Source organism: Mobula birostris, chromosome 11, assembly GCF_030028105.1.
Source record: "Mobula birostris isolate sMobBir1 chromosome 11, sMobBir1.hap1, whole genome shotgun sequence".
In the NCBI taxonomy this organism is placed as follows: domain Eukaryota; kingdom Metazoa; phylum Chordata; class Chondrichthyes; order Myliobatiformes; family Myliobatidae; genus Mobula; species Mobula birostris.
Genome location: NC_092380.1, coordinates 89,702,579 through 89,720,620, shown reverse-complemented (window position 1 = coordinate 89,720,620; position 18,042 = coordinate 89,702,579). Strand labels below are relative to the sequence as shown.

Sequence of the window (18,042 nt, the reverse complement as noted above, 5' to 3'; positions counted from 1 at the left end):
TTCACTGAAGAGAATCTTGACAGTTATTGGCTGTCAGAAGGTTGACAGCTGTAATTTCAGAATGGAAATATGGAACATGACATAACGTATCAATTAAGAGCTGGTACATCAGTGGGTCCCCATTCTCTGAAAAAGATGAGCTTACCCTTTCCTGGGAAATACAGCAATTGCCCTCGGCTCATCCAGGCTGTTGTTGATTAGCACCTTGCGACAGGTTCCATCGAGCCAAGACACTTCAATAGTGTTTCTGCCTGTGTCTGTCCAATACAGGTTCCTTGCTACCCAGTCAATGGCCAAGCCATCAGTTGTTTTTAGACCCTGGCTAATCACAGTCTCCATGCCACTGCCATTGAGGTTTGCACTTCTGTTAAACAAAAAAAGCAGAGTTCATAAAGACGAGTATTTAAAAAGTGTAAACTGAAATGCTTCAAATGGGATAATTAATTTGCAAATAAATAGTCAGAGGGACTTACTGGACTCCAGCTCCTCCAGTCATTATCAGTAACACACAACATAAAAAAGGGTAAAAGATATATCATACAGCTGCTTGAGCCTAGTGCATCATTCAGTAAGATAGGACCAGATCTCATCTTTGCCTTGCCTCCACTTTCCTACTTCTTCCCAGTAATCCTCAGCTACATATTGATCATCCATTAGTCTTGCGAGACCATGGATCTGCGCCTGGAAAGTCTTCACTCTCCAGGGCGCAGGCCTGGGCAAGGTTGTATGGAAGACCAGCAGTTGCCCATGCTGCAAGTCTCCCTTCTTCATGACACCAATGTTGTCCAAGGGAAGGGCATTAGGACCCATACAGCTTGGCACCAGTATTGTCGCAGAGCAACGTGTGATTAAGTGCCTTGCTCAAGGACACAACACGTTCCCTCGGCCTGGGCTCGAACTCACGACCTTCAGGTAGCTAGTCCAGTACCTTAACCACTTGGCCACGTGCTCACACATATTGATCAATTCTTGATATTAAGTTTAGCGAGATGCAAAAATTATATAAATAGATAAGAAATATGAAGGGGAGATTCACCAGGATGAGGCATGGATTGCAGGACTTTGGTAATCGACTTTAGTTGATCAGATAGACTGGGCTTGTTTTCCCTGGAGCAAAGAAGGGGCGATCTTATATAGGAAAGTAAAATCATGACAGCAAGATAGTATGAATCCTTTCTCCATAGTATTGGGAAGCCATAGGTTTAAGGTGAGAGGAAATAATTTTAAAGGGGATCTAACGGGGTAAGATTTATTACACAGAGAATTGCTGATATCCAGAGCATGCTACCAGGGAAGGTGATGCTATCAGACACAACTGCTAATTTCCTAGATTACTAGACAAGGGATAGAATGATACAGGGTTAAATGTGGATAAATGAGATCACTGAAGATGGGATTAAAGGTCAGTGTGAATGTGGCGGGATGAAAGTCCTGAGTCAATGCTGTATAGCTCCATGACTGTGTGATTATTTAAACACACCTAAGATGTAATTGCATAAATCATCTTGAAGTCCATTGCAATGTTTTTTTAAAACCAGATGTTGGGATATAATTAAAGATCAAGGATATTGGCTGCTTCTCAATATTTCCCATTCTCTGGAAAGTGGATGTGTTGCTGACTTGTTTTTAAAGTTATTACAACATAGCGTTGTAATTAATAGTCATGCTTGATGGATAATAACAATCAAAATTGTCATTTCCATTAACTAATAAAAGTTTTTGAAGACAACATTTAATACTCATTGTCAAACTACTTGCATCCGATTCACTCTCATCACCCTGTGAGCATTTTAATACTTGGTCAGCTGCATTCCATTACTGAAATGCCTTTCTCTCTTATGGTCCATTTTCTGTCATGACTCCTTGCTACAGGAGCTTACAACAGTGATTGGCAGCTTTGAGTGACCGAATTGTACATGGAAATCTCAATTCTGAGCATAGATGCCAAGTGGCAACTCTGATGGCCTGACAGCCATACATGAATTCTGTAAAAGAGAGGAGGCCTTTCTTCCTGCCCCATTAGTGCAAGTTCTCTGAGTGCGCCAGGGAAGGGGGGAATGGTTTCCTGGCTCTCAGGAGAACATAGGAAAAAAAAAGACCCCCACTTTCTTATTCTGGTTTCTTCCCCCACACCCTCCCCCCCCATTCCAGTCCTGATGAAGGACCGTGGCTGAAGTGTTGACTATTTATTCCTCTCCACTGACACTGAGCTTGCTGTGTTCCTTCAGGCATTTTTTGTGTGTGCTTCTCTGGATTGCCAGGATCTGCAGAATTTCGTGTTCAGGAAAAACAAGCAGGTTTAAATTGATCAAGAATCCTTGTAGGATTCTCAGTCAATTTCCTTTTGTTAGTTTTAATGCTAGGAAAACAGGATTTATGTTGTGTTGGAGCTCATATGCTCAAAATAAAGAATAGCGCTCTTTATTTTTTTGAATGGAGCGTCCATATTTTCTACTTCAGTTGTTACCAGAAGCTAGAATCCTATCTGCCTTCTCCTTTTACATAGATGTCAATCCTCCCTAAGCTGAAGTCAAATGAAGATCAATCCTGAGACTGGAACAGACTTACCAGACAGCTATTCACAGATAAAGCTCATGAAATGCATACTGTACTCACACAATAAGACGTCACAGCAATGTCAGTGGCCAACCTCTAATTCTGTGAGTATGGCTTTCCATGCTTTCTAGAACTCTGTATCACTGAGCACAGGTTGGCCATCTCGTGTTGTTTTACTGTTTCTCTGACCATGGGTATAGGATTCTGAGCAGTAGACAACCTCAACCAAAGCAATTCAACAACCACGTTCACGGGGGATTCAAAGAATCCAGAATAAAAATCAGAAAAATGGTGAGTTACTCGGCAATTTGGGTAACATCTATGAAGACAGAAATGGGATTAATGCTTCAGATCAATAACCTGCCAGAGGATTTCTGATGAAGTATCAGTAGCCTAAAACATTAATGGTTTGTCTCTTCAAGGATGCTGCCTGACCTGTACACAATTTCCACCTTCTAATGATCAGTTTTCAAGATCTCCATTTTACTGTGTTGAATGAATTTCCTACATGTCAAGTTGTTTTTCCTCTTTGAGGGGCAAGCTGCCAGCTTCAGTTCCCAAGAACTTCCTCAGAAAAATCATGGATTTTTTCATGGTAACAAGAAAGCATCCATCAAATAGCTATCTCCAGAACTCCTTTCACAAAGTCCCAAACCATTTTACAAACAGAGGAATAATAGCCATGGTTATAATGCCAACAGCATTTTGCAAGCTCTCATGGTACCAGGTAATCTGCTTTAGAAAGTTTGACTCAGGGATATTGTTCAGGAATCCAAAAATAACTTCCCTGCTCCTTCAAAATAATGCATGGGATCTCTGATCCCCGTCTGAGAGGATAGCTCATGATTCAACCTTACATTTGATGTCGCTCTCTTCACCACTGCCTGGAGTGTGGAGTGATGCATAACTTTCTGATCCAGGGCATGTGCACTTCAAATGAGCTTCAGTTGGCACAATACTTCCCATCTTCCTATTCATTTCTATTCACATTTAGGAATCATGGGTGCAGATGTCAGCAAATAGTCATTCACCAGTCATTTATGAACAGTTTATCAGATGACAAAATACTCGGCTAGTTAGACATTGTTGTGCCCTTACCTGATGACATCCAGGAAGACATCTGTATAATACACCTTCATTTCCACGCTGTCATAATCCAGAGAAATGACGTTATGCAGTTCAGGAACGGGAACGTATACATCAGTGTAGTCTGTTGTATCCAGAGAGATCCGCCGGATACTGCCACGGCTGGAGAACAGCAGATAGGTCTCAGGGGCATTGTCGCAAGTTCTGCCATCAGGCTTCATTTTGATTCCTGTTGGACATGCACAGGTGATACCACCAGGACGAGGGAGGCAGAGGTGACTGCAGCCTCCATTCCTGACGCTACACTTGTTAAAACCTGCAGAGAAAACAAAAACTCTTTCACAAAAAGGACAAAGTGAAATCTCCTAAACAGAGTGCAGTTTTATAATCTCAAGTATGAGTATGTTTAAGATAAACCAATTCGAGCATTCAATATGCTCTTCTAAAGTAACTCAATTTGAGGCAATGAATAATTCAAAATAAATTACACTGTTCAAAAATAAACACAGGTCTGCCATTTTAACCCTCAGTGGTTAAATTTCACCTTTGGGATAATTCAATCATTTTCAATAAAAGATGTCAAATCCTTCAAAGTTGCCACTAACAATTGCTGTTTCTCCAAATAAAGCTTTGATTCTGTTCAGAAGAGCCTTTCACAGGCTCTGCCTGCCTGACATGCTCACACAAAAAACAATCAGGTTCATGGTTAGACCCCAGCAATAGATCAATGAGTACTAGAACTAGGGAACATAGCCTTAAGATTTACGGGAGTAGATTTAGGACGGAGACGAAGAGACACTGCTTTTCTCAGAAACTGGTAAATCTGCGGAATTCTCTGCCCGATAAAGCAGTGGAGGCTACCTCAGTAAATATATCTAAGACAAGGCTAGACAGATTTTTGCATTGTAGGAGAATTATGGGTTATGGGAAAAAGGCAAGCAGGAAAAGGAGAGGAGTCCATGGCCAGATAAGCCATGATCTTATTGAATGGCGGAGCAGTCTTGAAGGGCCTGATAGCCTACTCCTGATCCAAAATCTTATGTCCTTATATTCTGATACTCCGTGCTGAGCTTCAGTGCTCCTTGATCTGCTGCTGGGGCCCAACCAGAACCTGAGCTCAGATGTTGGGGGCATGACCCAGGAGATACAATATGTGAATAAGAAAAGGAAGTGGGTGATGGTACTGGAGGGTCAGAATGGGATCACTAGTGAGACAAAAGGGATATGCACGCTCCTCTAAGGCTCACAGAAATCAGTGGCTCTGATTTTTCTACAATGGTGGCATCAAAGTGTGATAAAATGCAACAATGTTATTTAAGATGTTCCTAGTTTAAAAAATGTGTTATGTATGGAAATTTTCTTTATTATCTATGTGTTCCAGTTGTGAATTTCCATAAACAAGAGAAAATCTGCAAATACTGGAACTCAAAGCAGCACATACAAAATGCTGGAGGAACTCAGCAGGCCAGGCAGCATCTACGGAAAAGAGTAAACAGTTAATGTTTCGGGCCGAAACCTTTCATCAGGACTGGAGAAAAGAGATGAGAAGGCAGAGAAGGGAGGGAGAGGGAGGGGAGGAAGAAGTACAAGGTAGTAGGTGATAGGTGAATCTGGGAGAGAGGGAGGGGTGAAGTAGAGATCTGGGAAGTCAATTGGTGAAAGAGATAAAGGGGGAATCAGAAAGGAGAGGACAGAAGGCCATGGAAGGAAGGGGGGAGGGGGAAGCACCAGGAGGTGACAGGCAGGTAAGGAGATAAGGTGAAAGGAAAATGGGAATGGAAAATGGTGAAGGAGGGGGGAGGAGCAATTACCAAAAGTTCAAGAAATCTATGTTCATGCCATGAGTTTGGAGGCTGTCCAAACATGAATTTCCACTCCTGCCCAGAGGAACTCACGGGATTGGAGTGGAAGTAGGCTAAATGACTCCTTGAGCCTGCTCTGCCATCATGAGTAATCGGATCTTGACATCTTTACTGCCTGTTCCCTGTATCTTTTGACTCTCCTATAAACAAGCTGCCCAACTTGATAGTGGAGCTTAGAGCAACCTGGGTCCACAGACACCTTGCTTAATGGCATAAAGCACTGGGAACCCCTGGTTTAAAGGGAGATGGGCCAAACACTGGAAAATGAGACTAGCTTAAATAGGCATTTTGTTTGTTATGTATGCATTGGGCCTGCTTCTGTGCTGCATGACTTTGAGACTAGAGAGTAGGTGACGACCATGCATGACCAGGGAAGTCTAAGAGAGCTTAAAAACAAAAGAGAGGACATATACTATGGCAAAACTTTGTGAGAAGTTAGATGATTAGGAAGCTCTTAAAAACTAACAGAAGGCAACAAAAAAAAAACGTAAGGAGAAAAAAGCTGAAATATTAAGGTAAGCTAGCCAAAAATATCAAAGAGGATACCCAAAGTTTTTTTCAGATATATAAAGCGTAAAAGAGAGGTGAGAGTGCAAATTAGACCACTGGAGATGTAGTATCGGGGGGTAAAGAAATGGCGGATGTACTTAAAAGTTTTCAATTCATTAAGACTGCATTAGTCTTCACTGTGGAAGACACCAGCAATATGCCAGAAATTTGAGTGTATCGGGGGCATAAGTGAATGTGCTATAGTTGCTAATACCAAGGAGAAGGAGCTTAGAAAGCTGAAAGGTCTGAAGATAGATAAGTTACCTGGACCAGACGGACTACTCCCTGGGGTTCTGAAAGCTGAAGAGATTGTGGAGGCATTAGTATTTATCTTTCAAGAATCATTAGGTTCTGGAATGGTTCCAGAGGACAGGAAAATTGAAAATGTCAGTCCACTCTTTAACAAAGGAGAAATGCAGAAAAAAGGAAATTATAGGACAGTTAGCCTGACTTCAGTGGTTGAGAAGACATTGGAGCAAGAATTTCTGGGGTACTTGGAGATTCATGGTTAAGTTAGGCCAAAGTTAGAATAGTTTCCTTAAGGGGAAATCTTGCTGACAAATTAGTTGGAATTCTTTTGAGGAATTTGAGACAAAGGAGAGTTGGTGGATATTGTTAACTTGGTTTTCATAAGGCCTTTGATAAAGTGCTGTATATGAAGTTGCTTAACAAGATAAGAACCCATGGTGGTACAGTTAAGATATCAGTATGGATAGAAGATGGGCTGATGGGCAAGAGGCAAAGAGTCGGATTAAGGGGGCCCTATTCTGGTTGGCTGCCTGCGACAAGTGGTGCTCCGCAGGGGTCAGTACTGGGACTTCTTTTCATGTTATATATCCTATAGCATGGGAGTCTAGAACCAGAGGACACGGCCTCAGAATAGAGTGATGTCCATTTCCGACAGAGATGAGAAGGAATTTCTTTAGCCAGAGAGTTAGTTTGTGGAATTCGTTGCCATGGACGGCTGCGGAGGCCAAGTCATTGGGTATGTTTAAAGCAGAGGTTCCTTCCTTCCCTCCTAGTGTGTCGCACCAGACAGTCAGCCATTCTTGTCTGGCACGTAGTCAGGATTGGTCTCCTTTTGGATTAACCAGGTCACGATATGAATGTTCCTGACTCGACCCTTGTTTTTTACGAGGTCGAGTAGCCAGCTCGACGCTCAACCCGGCACAGATGGAAAGCATGCTTTGGGGGTGGCCCGACTTGGATTCCAACTCGGGAGCCTTCGCTCCGGAGTCCGGCGCTGATGCCACTGCGCCACCAGCAGAGGTTTAGGTTCTTGGTTAGACATAGTGTCAAAGTTCATGGGGAGTAGGCAAAAGAATAGAGTTGAGAGGGATAATAAATCAGCCATGATGGAATTGTGCAGCAAACTTGATAGGCCGCGTGGTCTAATTCTGCTCCTATGTCTTATGGTCCTTAATATATTCAATGACTCAGTCTCCGCAAGTCTCAGGGTTCAAGAATTCCAAAGACTCACAACTATGCCTCCTCATTTTGGTCTGAAACAGATGATTCCTCCTTTTGGAACAATGGTCCCTAGTGCTAGATTTCCCATGAGGGAAAAACCCTGTCAGCAACATCATTGTACAAACCAGAACATACCGACAGGCTGAACACGGTCAACTGCTTGAATGTCCATTAGCCCTGGCAAGTTGCCTCGCACTGTAATCATGTTGCCGCCTGTGTCCTTGTCAGCTCGTTGGATGCTTCGAGTCTGCCAATCTGTCCAATAAATGTGATGACCAAGCAGAGTCAGGCCATAAGGATGCTGGACAGGTGTGACTAGAGTTCGGCGATTAGCACCATTCAGGTCTGCTGCTTCAATACGCTAAGGAACATGATTAAAATAATCATAAACTATCGGTCTTCTTATATTCTTTAAACAAAAAAAAAGCCAAACACAAGAATCACTGGACATAGTCCTGTCTTGTGTTCAGAATTCTAAGCTAAATCAATCTTTTGGGAAAAGGTTAATACCCATCTTTTAACAATCTTCTATTTTCATACCACAGTTTTGGCAGAAACATAGCCTTTGAAATTCACAAAACACGATCTACCAATTGAGGAGAAAAATTGAGAATAACGGGAGATCTAATTTTAAGAAATATCACATCTGGTACATCAAATCAGCACATCACTGACCAACTAGATTCTCAGACGGAACAACTGTACCTCAGTGTGCGCATCAGCCCAAAGAAGCCTAGACCCCACTTTGTCAATCGCCAGACCATTAGGCCAGCCCAGGTTACTATTGATGAGAATCATTCTGTCTGATCCATCCATCGCAGCACGTTCTAACTTGGCATGTTCTCCCCAGTCTGTCCAATACATGTATCTAGGAATAAGTAACATCGATACAAGCATAAGAATAAGGCAATGATATTTTTCTCGTCTTAAAGAAGCACATTTTGAAAAATTTACCCTTTGACTAGCAGCAATGTTAACGTCAGAGGCTGATAAGTTAGCAGCCAACAATAATTTAATGCAAATTAAAATAGAAAAGAACAGATCAATTTGAAAAACTGATTTCTGGTTTCTTATTCATTTGCAGAGTATGCCTAAGTACTTTACAGAGATTGATATTGTTGTTCTCTTTAGTGATACCACTTTTTAGTTTGAGCCAAAGGTTATTGCTTCAAACAAGAATATTCTTCCCTTGATAAAATCCTATGCTGATGCCACATGAAATCAGTAGCAACATCAATTTTGAAATTCCCAAAGTGAAGAAATACCCATTTGGAGAAAATATTGAAAATCATAATGGATATAATTTCAAGAAATGTCACAGTTCCACCAGTATATCAAAGGTGTACATCAAAGGTTATCGGGGTCTCCCTACCTTCTGTCCAAGACCTCCTTCAGAGTCGATGCCTCCAGAAGACACGGTACATCATTAAAGACCCCTCACACCCTCTCCATGAACTGTTTGTTCTTCTGCCATCAGGCAAATGTTACAGGAGCATCAAAACTAAAACCACAAGGCTACTAAACAGCTTCCTCCCACAGGCAGTCAGACTGCTAAATAGCTGCTCTACCTGACTCTGCTTTGGACACTTTTAACTTGCACTGGACACTTATAACTGATTTTAACTGACATGTGACTGTTGTGTTTTACTATTTATTGTTATGTTTATTATTTAGTGTTGCATTTGTTATGTTATGATTGCACTGCTCCTGGGAAACGCTGTCTCATTCTGCCCTGCAGAGCTGATGTACGGTTAGAATGACAATAAAGTTTTTTGAACTTTTGAATAAAGTTTTTTCGAATTTCTGAATACTCTAGCACAAATAGTATACACATCTGCCCAGAGGAGCCAGGAACCCATTTTGTCGGTGGCCAAGCCATTAAGCCAACCTGCGTTAATACTGATCTGTGCCACTTGAGCTACCCAGACCAGATCTTGAGCATGCAAGTTAGTTAATATCCTAGTGCAGTGTTAACACAGTGCTAGACTATCAGATGTGTTGTCTTTCAGATGAGATCATGAGCTGAACTTCTCTATGATCTCTCAAATGGATGTAGAGATACTCCAGAGTTCCTGGCCAAAATTAATCTATCAAAGGTCCGATAACTGTTTGTGGACCTTATTGTGCACACATTAGCAGCCATGCCTCCCTACACCATACTTCAGAAGTATGTAATCAGCTGCCTGATGCTTTGGGGTTCATTATTGTTCCAAATCTACCTTTCAGCATGTTTGCAAAACCCACGATGTTCAGTTATGTAAAGGCAACTGAATGCTCCAAGCGATTCTAGATTGGCTGTCCAGTTTCTACCTTTAAAGTTAAAGCAAACCAAAACCTCCTGTTCCCTGTCTTGCACTTAGATCCTGTTCAGTCATTCCTTATGGCTAATGGCCCAACTTCTCCCAGCCAAGCAGCAGTTAGACTTTAAAAATTCCTACCCACTGGCTGTCACCATCCAAAGGCATCAAACTCTCCAAAATAACTGTACTTTCCAGATCTATTTTCTTGGGAAATCCTGATTTTACTCTACCTTTGTCAGCCTTGGCTTCATTGTTAAGGACATACAACAAATACAACACAAAATTCTCTCCCCATTTCCATTGTCTTTCTTACAAGACTTGTTAAAATCTTTTTCCTCATCTGCATCTTGTGGCTCATTGCCGAATTCCAAAAACACAAGAGATTCTGCGGATGCCGGAAGTTCAGAGTAACACACACAAGATGCTGGAGGAACTCAGCAGGTCAGGTAGCATCCATGGAAATTATTAACAGTTGACGTTTCGGGCTGAGTCCCTTTATCAGGACTGCAAAAGAAGGGGGAAGAAGCCAGAAAAAGAAGATTGGAGGGAAGGAAGGAATACATCAAGAAGATGATAGGTGAAGCCAGGTGAGTGGATGAGGCAGGATTAAATTAAGAAGCTGTGAGGTGATAGGTGGAAAGGGTAAGTGACTGGAGAAGAAAGAATCTGAAAGGACAATTGACCATTGGAGAAAGGGAAAGAGGAGAGGCACCAGGAGAGGCAATAACCAAATGAGGAGAAGAGAAGAGGTAAGAGGGAACCAGAATGGGGGATGGAAGAAGAGGGAAGGGGGAAGAGGAAACATGTCAGAATGGGAATGGGGATTGGAATTAAAATGATTGGCCACTGGAAATCCTGCTTCGTGCAGATGGAGCAAAGGTGCTCAACAAAGTGGTCAAGGCAGAGGGAGCAATTGCTGCACAAAGCAGAGAGTGGGGAGAAAGTAAAGATTCTCCACAACTTCCATCATATACAATGGGATCCTATCACCAAACACTTCTTTACGTCCTCCACCTCCACTCTCTGCTTTCTGCAGGGATTGCTCCCTCTGTGATTCCCTTGTCCCTTTGTCCCTCCCCACTAATTTTTTCCCAACACCTATCCCTGTAAGCAGAATTGCTACACCTACACATTCCCCTCCTCCCTAACCTTCGATTAGGGCCCCAAAAAGATCTTCCAGTTAAGGCAACAATTTACCCATGATTCTGCTGGGTTTGTCTGCTGTATCCAGTGTTCCCAACGCAGCCTCCTCTACATTGATGGGACCCGGCATAGATTGAGCGCCCACTCTGTCAAGTACCTTTGCTTCATCCACAAAAAACAGGATTTCCTTGTGGCCAGACATTTTAATTCCAATCCCCATTCCCATTCTAAAATGTCAGTTCATGACCTTTTCGACCGCCACAATGAGACCACTCTTAGGTTGGAGGAGCAACATTTCATATTCCATCTGGTTAGCCTCCAATCTGATGGCATGAATATCCATCTCTCTAACTTCTGGTAATTATTTCCCCTCCATCTTCCCTCTTCTATTTCCTACTCTGGATCCCCTCTTAACTCTTCTCTTTGCTTAATCTGTCCATCACCTTCACCTGATGCCCCTCCTCTTTCCCTTTTTTCCTTGCTCCACTCTCCTGTCCTATCAGATTCTTTCTTCTCCGGCCCTTTACCTTTTTCACCTTATCACCTCCCAGTTTCTTACTACATGCCTGTCCTCCACCCAACCTGGCTTCACCTATCTCCTTCTAGCTTGTACTCATTCCCTCCCCCATCTTCTTATTTTGGCTTCTTCCCCTTTCCTTTCCAGTGCTGATGAAGGGGCTCAACCAAAAAGTTGAATGTTTATTCATTTCCATAGATGTCGCCTGACCTCCACTATTTTGAATGTGTAACTCTTGTCAAAGTCCATGCTCTCAAAGCCATCTTTTTTCTCTGACACTTAGACAAATTTAGAACAATTGAAATTAGTTGTAGAATAATTAATTTAGTATATCAATATGCAGTTAAGAAAACTAAAATGTCACCATCAAACCTAACATTTTAGTCGAATTTGAGGCTCAGTGTCATGGTTGGTATACAGCTGAAGGACCAGATAAGGTGTGTATCTGGTTCCACAGCTAGCAGGAAGTTCCCTATAGCTAGCTGTGAACCACATCTTTCCCAGTTCCACTATATTGTTTATAAGTATATCTGACAGAAGATATTGATTCCATTCACTAAAATCATATTCAACAGGAGGCAAGTCTTCCAAACGAAGACCCTACTTTGTACAGTAGCTATTTTGCTTGAGGAGTTTGAGGAGATTTTGTATGTTACCAAAGACTCTAGCAATTTTCTGCAGATGTACCACAGAGAGCATTCTGACTAGTTGCATTACTGTTTGGTATGGAGGGGCCAATGCACAGGATTGGAAAAAATGGCAAAAGGTTGTAAAATCAGCCGGCTCCATCATGTCACTAGTCACCCCAGGACATCTTTAAAAGGCGATGCCTCAAAAAGGCAGAATCCATCATTGAGGATCGCATCACCCAGGATGTTCTCTCTTCTTATTACTACCATCAGTGAGGAGGTACAGAAGCCTGAAGACATACACGCAATGCTTCTTTGCCTCCACCAACAGCTTTTGGGACAGTCCATGAACCCATGAATATTACCTTTTTATTTTTGCACTACTTATATATTGTAATTTACAGTAATTTTTAACTTATTGCACTGTACTGCTAGGATATCAGGGTGGAGATATGTCTCTACCACAGAGGGTGTCGGGCGCTTGTTCCCTCCGCTCGCCAGCAGGTCACCCGTGAACAAAGTGTAGCACCTCCTTGGCACCCGATCAAGGTCACTGAAGCTTTGGGAGCAGGTTGTAGGAGCAGCTGATTCCAGGATTGAATGAATGGCTTGTCATATGAAGAGATTTTCTTGGCTCTGGGCCTGGATTTGCTGGAATTCAGAAGAATGAGGGGTGACCTCATTGAAATCTATTGAATGGTGAAAGGCCTTGATACAGTGGATGTGGAGATGATATTTCCTAAGGCTGGAGAATCTAAGACCAGAGGACACAGCCTCAGAATAGAGGGGTGTCCTTTTAGAACAGAGATGAGGAGGAATTTCTTTAGCCAGAAAGTGGTGAATCTGTGGAATTATTTGCCACAGACAGCTGTGGAGGCCAAGTCTTTAAGTATATTTAAGTCAGAGGTTGATGGATTCTTGATTGGTCAGGGCCTGAAGGGATATGGCAAGAAGGCTGGAGATTGGGGTGACAGGGAAATGGATCAACCATGATGAAGTGGTGGAGCAGACCTGATGGGCCAAATAGTCTAATTCTGCTTTTATAGCTTATGATCTTATATCACGTCCTGGTTATGAGATCACCGACACCAGGCAGACAATCTATGAAGTGTTGATAATGGCTGGGGTCACCTGCCTTGTAAAGACACTGCCTGGAAGAAGGCAATGACAAACTATCTGTAGAAACATTTGCCAAGAACATTCATGGTCACAGAAAGTCCATGATCACCAATGTCATACGAACATACTGTACTGCCGCTACTAAGCAAGAAATTTTCATGACATACGTGACTGATAACAAACCTGATACATGCAACTTGACTGTCCAAGTGAGGCAAAGCTGCTGTCAAAGAAAAATGACATCATTGATAGTAAACATTTGCTTAGACTTTCTGCTTAGAGAACATGAACCAATAGATGCTAAAGGAGCAATTATAAAAATTATTAAGTCATTTTATTAATGTGCTTAGTTTCAATAAATATTGGGTAATATTTAGAAAGAATTGCCTGTGATATACAAGTCATGGAATCCAGTAAAACTAAAATCATTAAACAATTTATCATCACAGTCTACTGTGACCTCTCCACTCACCCTTTCTCATGATGAAGAGCAATGGCTCTTGGACTGTCCAAATTCTGCCAGATCAGAACTTTTCTCATTGTTCCATCCAAATTAGCAACCTCAATCCTATTGGTCCCTGTATCAGTCCAGTATATTTTTCGGCCAGTCGCATCCACTGCCAGTCCATCAGTGGTCATTAATCCTTGAAAAACAAAGCACTATAAATGGAATTTGCAGCTAATGAATATTTCAATACGTTCTTTTACAGTGGTACATTTATTCTACTGAAGAAATCTAATTTTTATTTTGATATAATAGTTTGCTTTTAATAGAAATAGAACTATACACAAGCCTGCTATAAAATAGGCTAACATGATTTGAAACTTTGTACAAACAAAACTCCATTCTGGTTACAAGCAGCACAAATATTGGAGCTGATCATCATTATTTTATAGGTAGACTTAATATATGATTATTATTTCTGGAGAAATTAAAGATGCAGTACTACTGTGGTTCCCTTGAAAGCACTGGACTGGATTGTGCTTGATTAACCCCATGGCTGCACTGATTTTCTTTAACTGTTTGTTTAGCACTGTTCCAAGGGTCTCCCACTGCGCAAAGGAGTTCTTGAAACAATGTGCCAATCATCTCTGATTTCTCACCTGTGGTTACAATATCTTCTTGCTGTGATCCATTCAAGTTGGCTCTGCTAATTTTATTCAGAGTGCTGTCTGACCAGTACACCTTTCCTAAAATGAAAAGATATTCGGAGGAAAAATTAATTTGTGATGTGTTTAAAATATGAGCTTTTCAGAAGTTTTCTTCACCCAAAGGGATGCTCAACTAAATGTGTAAGGGCAATAGGAGAACTTGCCAGAAAGAACAATTGCTTTCAAATGCAAGTGAAATTACAGCAATTTTACCAGATTTTTTTTCATGTTTTGAAACAGCATCAAAGATACTTCCTTGGATTAGCAGTACAATAATGATCACATTCCTCATTAGTAAATTGCTCCATACCCAATAAATTTTTCATGTTCAATCACTGCCGAATTTGAGAGACCATGGCACATTAAGGGGTGACACTGTAGTGTAGTGGTAAGCATAACGCATTACAGGACAGGTGGCCCAGGTTCAATTCCTGCTGCTCCCTGTAAGAAGTTGGTATGTTCTCCCCAAGATCGCGTGGGTCTCCTCCAGGTGCCCCAGTTTCTCCCATGATCCACAGGTGCACCAGTTGGTAGGTTAATCGATCATTGTAAAAAATTATTGGTCTAGGATTAAATCGGAGGATTGCTGGGCTTAAATGAAAAGAACGGCCTATTCTGTTTTGTATCTCAATAAGGTTTTTAAAAAAACATGGAATTACTAATCTGCAATAAAAGCTGAACATTGGTTTTACAAATTCATTGTACTTATTGGTAGCTTATGTCAGATGAGTACTTAAATAAATCATTGGAAGGCGAAAGAACATTTATGTTGTGTAAAGCATCAAACAAAGCTTTTCTTTATATGAATAATCAATCACCTTCTTTAGGATCAACTCCAATTGCAATTGTATTTTTCATTGTTCCATTCACAGGCACCACCACATCAGCAAAGTAAGGAATATCAAGCGACACCATTCGGATATCTGTTCTCCGCGCGAATATAAGGAAGCTGGTCATACCTAAAGAAATACATAGGAAATTATGAAAATATTATACTATGCAGAGAGCTGAGAAGGATCATTCCTAAATGATTAAATCATCTGCTCAATTATTAGAAGTGTCACTGGTTAGTCTGTTCTGTCCCTTACCATATTTATTAATGCACTTTAGTTTATTATTTATGTGTGATTATCTGTACATTTTATCCTTATCTTCACAAGTTATCGTGTGTTATGTGTACTACTGTGCTTTACACCCTGGTTCAAAGAAACATTGTCTCATTTCTGTGTACATAATATGGTTATATATGTTATATACTTGCATGTAGTTAAATGACAATAAACTTCACTTGACTAAAGATTACTTAAGCAAAATCTTGATGTTACCCTTTAGAGAGCAGGATGCCTTTGCTTTCTGAATAACTTGTTCTGCTCACTTACATACTCATGGCAATTTTGGAGGAGATCATTTCTGCCCCAACTTGAAATAAAGGGTACTCTATTCATGTCATACAAATATATCACTCTAATGTTTTAGAACAGCAGAATTAAACAACTATAAACTCACATAACAGTTCGGATGCAGTTTGGCTTACAGAATAATTTCGTAACGTAAAACTGCAGATGATGGCAAAATTGAAATAAATATCAGAAAATGCTGGAAACATTTATCGAATAAATGAAGGGTTTGATGAAGGATCTTTCACTTGAAACATTAACCCTCTCTCCGTTGATCAAAAGTTCATAATCTAAGGTCCACAGATGCCTCAAGGGTCTGTGAGCTTGGATGGGAAAAAAATTACATTGTTATTTTCACTAGTTCCAACTAAAATTTAGCATTTCCTTCAATTATGAATGTAGGCATCAAGCCACAGTAGTATGAGCAGTACCTGTGAATCTGTCACCAATAGAAATCATAGATATTTTCATATCATTTTACAGTTTTGTTACAAATATCTCAAAATATCATTGATGGCATTGCTCATCACAACTTTGAAATTACGGGAGTTATGAGACCACTGCGAGACTGAATGTGATCGCAGTCTTCCTGTCCGCAGAAGCTCATGCGACGTAGCTGGCCAACTATCGGGCAGCCCTGTGATTGGATTCCAGCATGACATGCGTGTTGCTTTGTCAAAGACCACCCCACAGTTTAATGTTCTTGTTCAAGCTAAGCAGCAACAGTCTTCACACTGATATGTCTTTAAAAACTAAAACATAATTTTAGCTTCCCTATATTTTAAATGTGTAGTCTTGTTATTTAATGCATTCATAAAGAAACACATATTACTATATCACATCAGTTTTTTTGTTAATTGTATTTCAATATAATTGGTTTCTTTTATAATCCGATGTATTTTATTTTATATAAATATATTATTCTGAGAAGGGGTCCAGAGGCTTCATTGGACTGCCAAAGGGGTGCATGGCATAAAAAGGGTTAAGAGCCCCCGCCACAGACGCTGCTTGAGCTGCTGAGTGCTTCCACCATTTTGGTTTTATTTAAAAATGTAAACTTTTAAGTTACAGGAACACACATAAAATGCTGCAGGAATTCAGCAGGCTAGGCAGCATCTATGGGAAAAAGTACAGTCAATGTTTTGGGTCGACACCCTTCGTCCTGTTATGAAATGATAGACAAAAGAGATGCAAGTTAGTTTAACTTCTGACAATTTTCTTGAGCTATCCTTTCCTGGAGAAAAAGTTCAGAGTCCAAAACAGCTTATAGTCATTTGAAATATCGTTTCACATCATAATGGAGGAGTTATATCTTACCAGGTGCACATGTCTTTCCGTCTGCAAGGAGATTAATGCCTGTGGGGCACGCACAGCTGTAAGCCTTAGGCAATGGAGCGAGAAGACAGAGGTGACTGCAACCACCATTGTTTAATTTACACATGGTAGCCACTGTAAACAAATCAAACATAAATCTTTTACAATAATTACTGTAGAATGAGAGATAGTGCACTCCATTTATCCTTTTTAAATACATGATAACTTCCAATAAATCACAAACAACTCAGATTCCACACTCTCTCCCCATTACCTGGTGTTCGATGCCTATGGAACATATGAATATCCATTAAGTTTTCTAGGTTTTCTCGCAGGATCATACGTCCCAGGCCACTGTTTTTATCCGCACTCTGAATGCTTTTTGATTGCCAGTCAGTCCAATAGATTTTATCATTATGTATAGTCAATCCGAAAGGGTGAGGCAGCTGGCTGCCGATCAGGACCTAGAAGAGCATTTCATAAACGTTAGGTATGCAATGGACATGAAAGAAAGCTTACATCAGTATGGAGTATCCGTTACTCCGAGCAGGCAGTGTAACTTGAAAATTAAAACATCATTAGCCTCAATACATTTCCAACCAGTGAGTTGTCCAGCATTTGCAACTAGGTAGTAAATGCTTTCTGACATCCCAGAGAGCAGGATAACTTGTTGCTGCCTTTAGCATCCTGAAGAAGTAATTGCATTCTATTAGCATTCATCGTAACTACTTAGGACAAGATACAATAATTACCAGCCATAAATGAGCAATCACAAAATTTAATAACCCAAAACATCCACTGTTGAAGGGAGCTGACTACCATGGATGGCAGTCTGTTAAAACCACCCTTAGGGTGAGTTCAGCGAGAGAGACTCTTGCTGCAAGTTGCCTACCAGTTCAAAGTTCAAAGTTCAAAGTAGCTGGCTGCTGATGCCCTGATGATTGTTAG

At 40.9% G+C, this 18,042-nt stretch overlaps 1 protein-coding gene across 3 annotated transcripts in view; it reads right to left on the bottom strand.

Annotated features, from left to right (window-relative positions):
• lrp4 (low density lipoprotein receptor-related protein 4) overlaps positions 1-18,042 on the bottom strand; it is a 452,403-nt gene that overhangs the window by 37,093 nt on the left and 397,268 nt on the right. For all 3 annotated transcript variants that reach the window (XM_072272686.1, XM_072272688.1, XM_072272689.1), the window contains exons 21-29: positions 17,369-17,558; positions 17,098-17,229; positions 15,202-15,342; positions 14,336-14,422; positions 13,704-13,875; positions 8,229-8,391; positions 7,659-7,884; positions 3,655-3,958; positions 146-364 (exon numbers count right to left, since the gene is read on the bottom strand). In XM_072272686.1, coding sequence (XP_072128787.1) covers positions 146-364; positions 3,655-3,958; positions 7,659-7,884; positions 8,229-8,391; positions 13,704-13,875; positions 14,336-14,422; positions 15,202-15,342; positions 17,098-17,229; positions 17,369-17,558 — 1,634 coding nt within the window. The remainder of the gene's footprint in view (positions 1-145; positions 365-3,654; positions 3,959-7,658; positions 7,885-8,228; positions 8,392-13,703; positions 13,876-14,335; positions 14,423-15,201; positions 15,343-17,097; positions 17,230-17,368; positions 17,559-18,042) is intronic.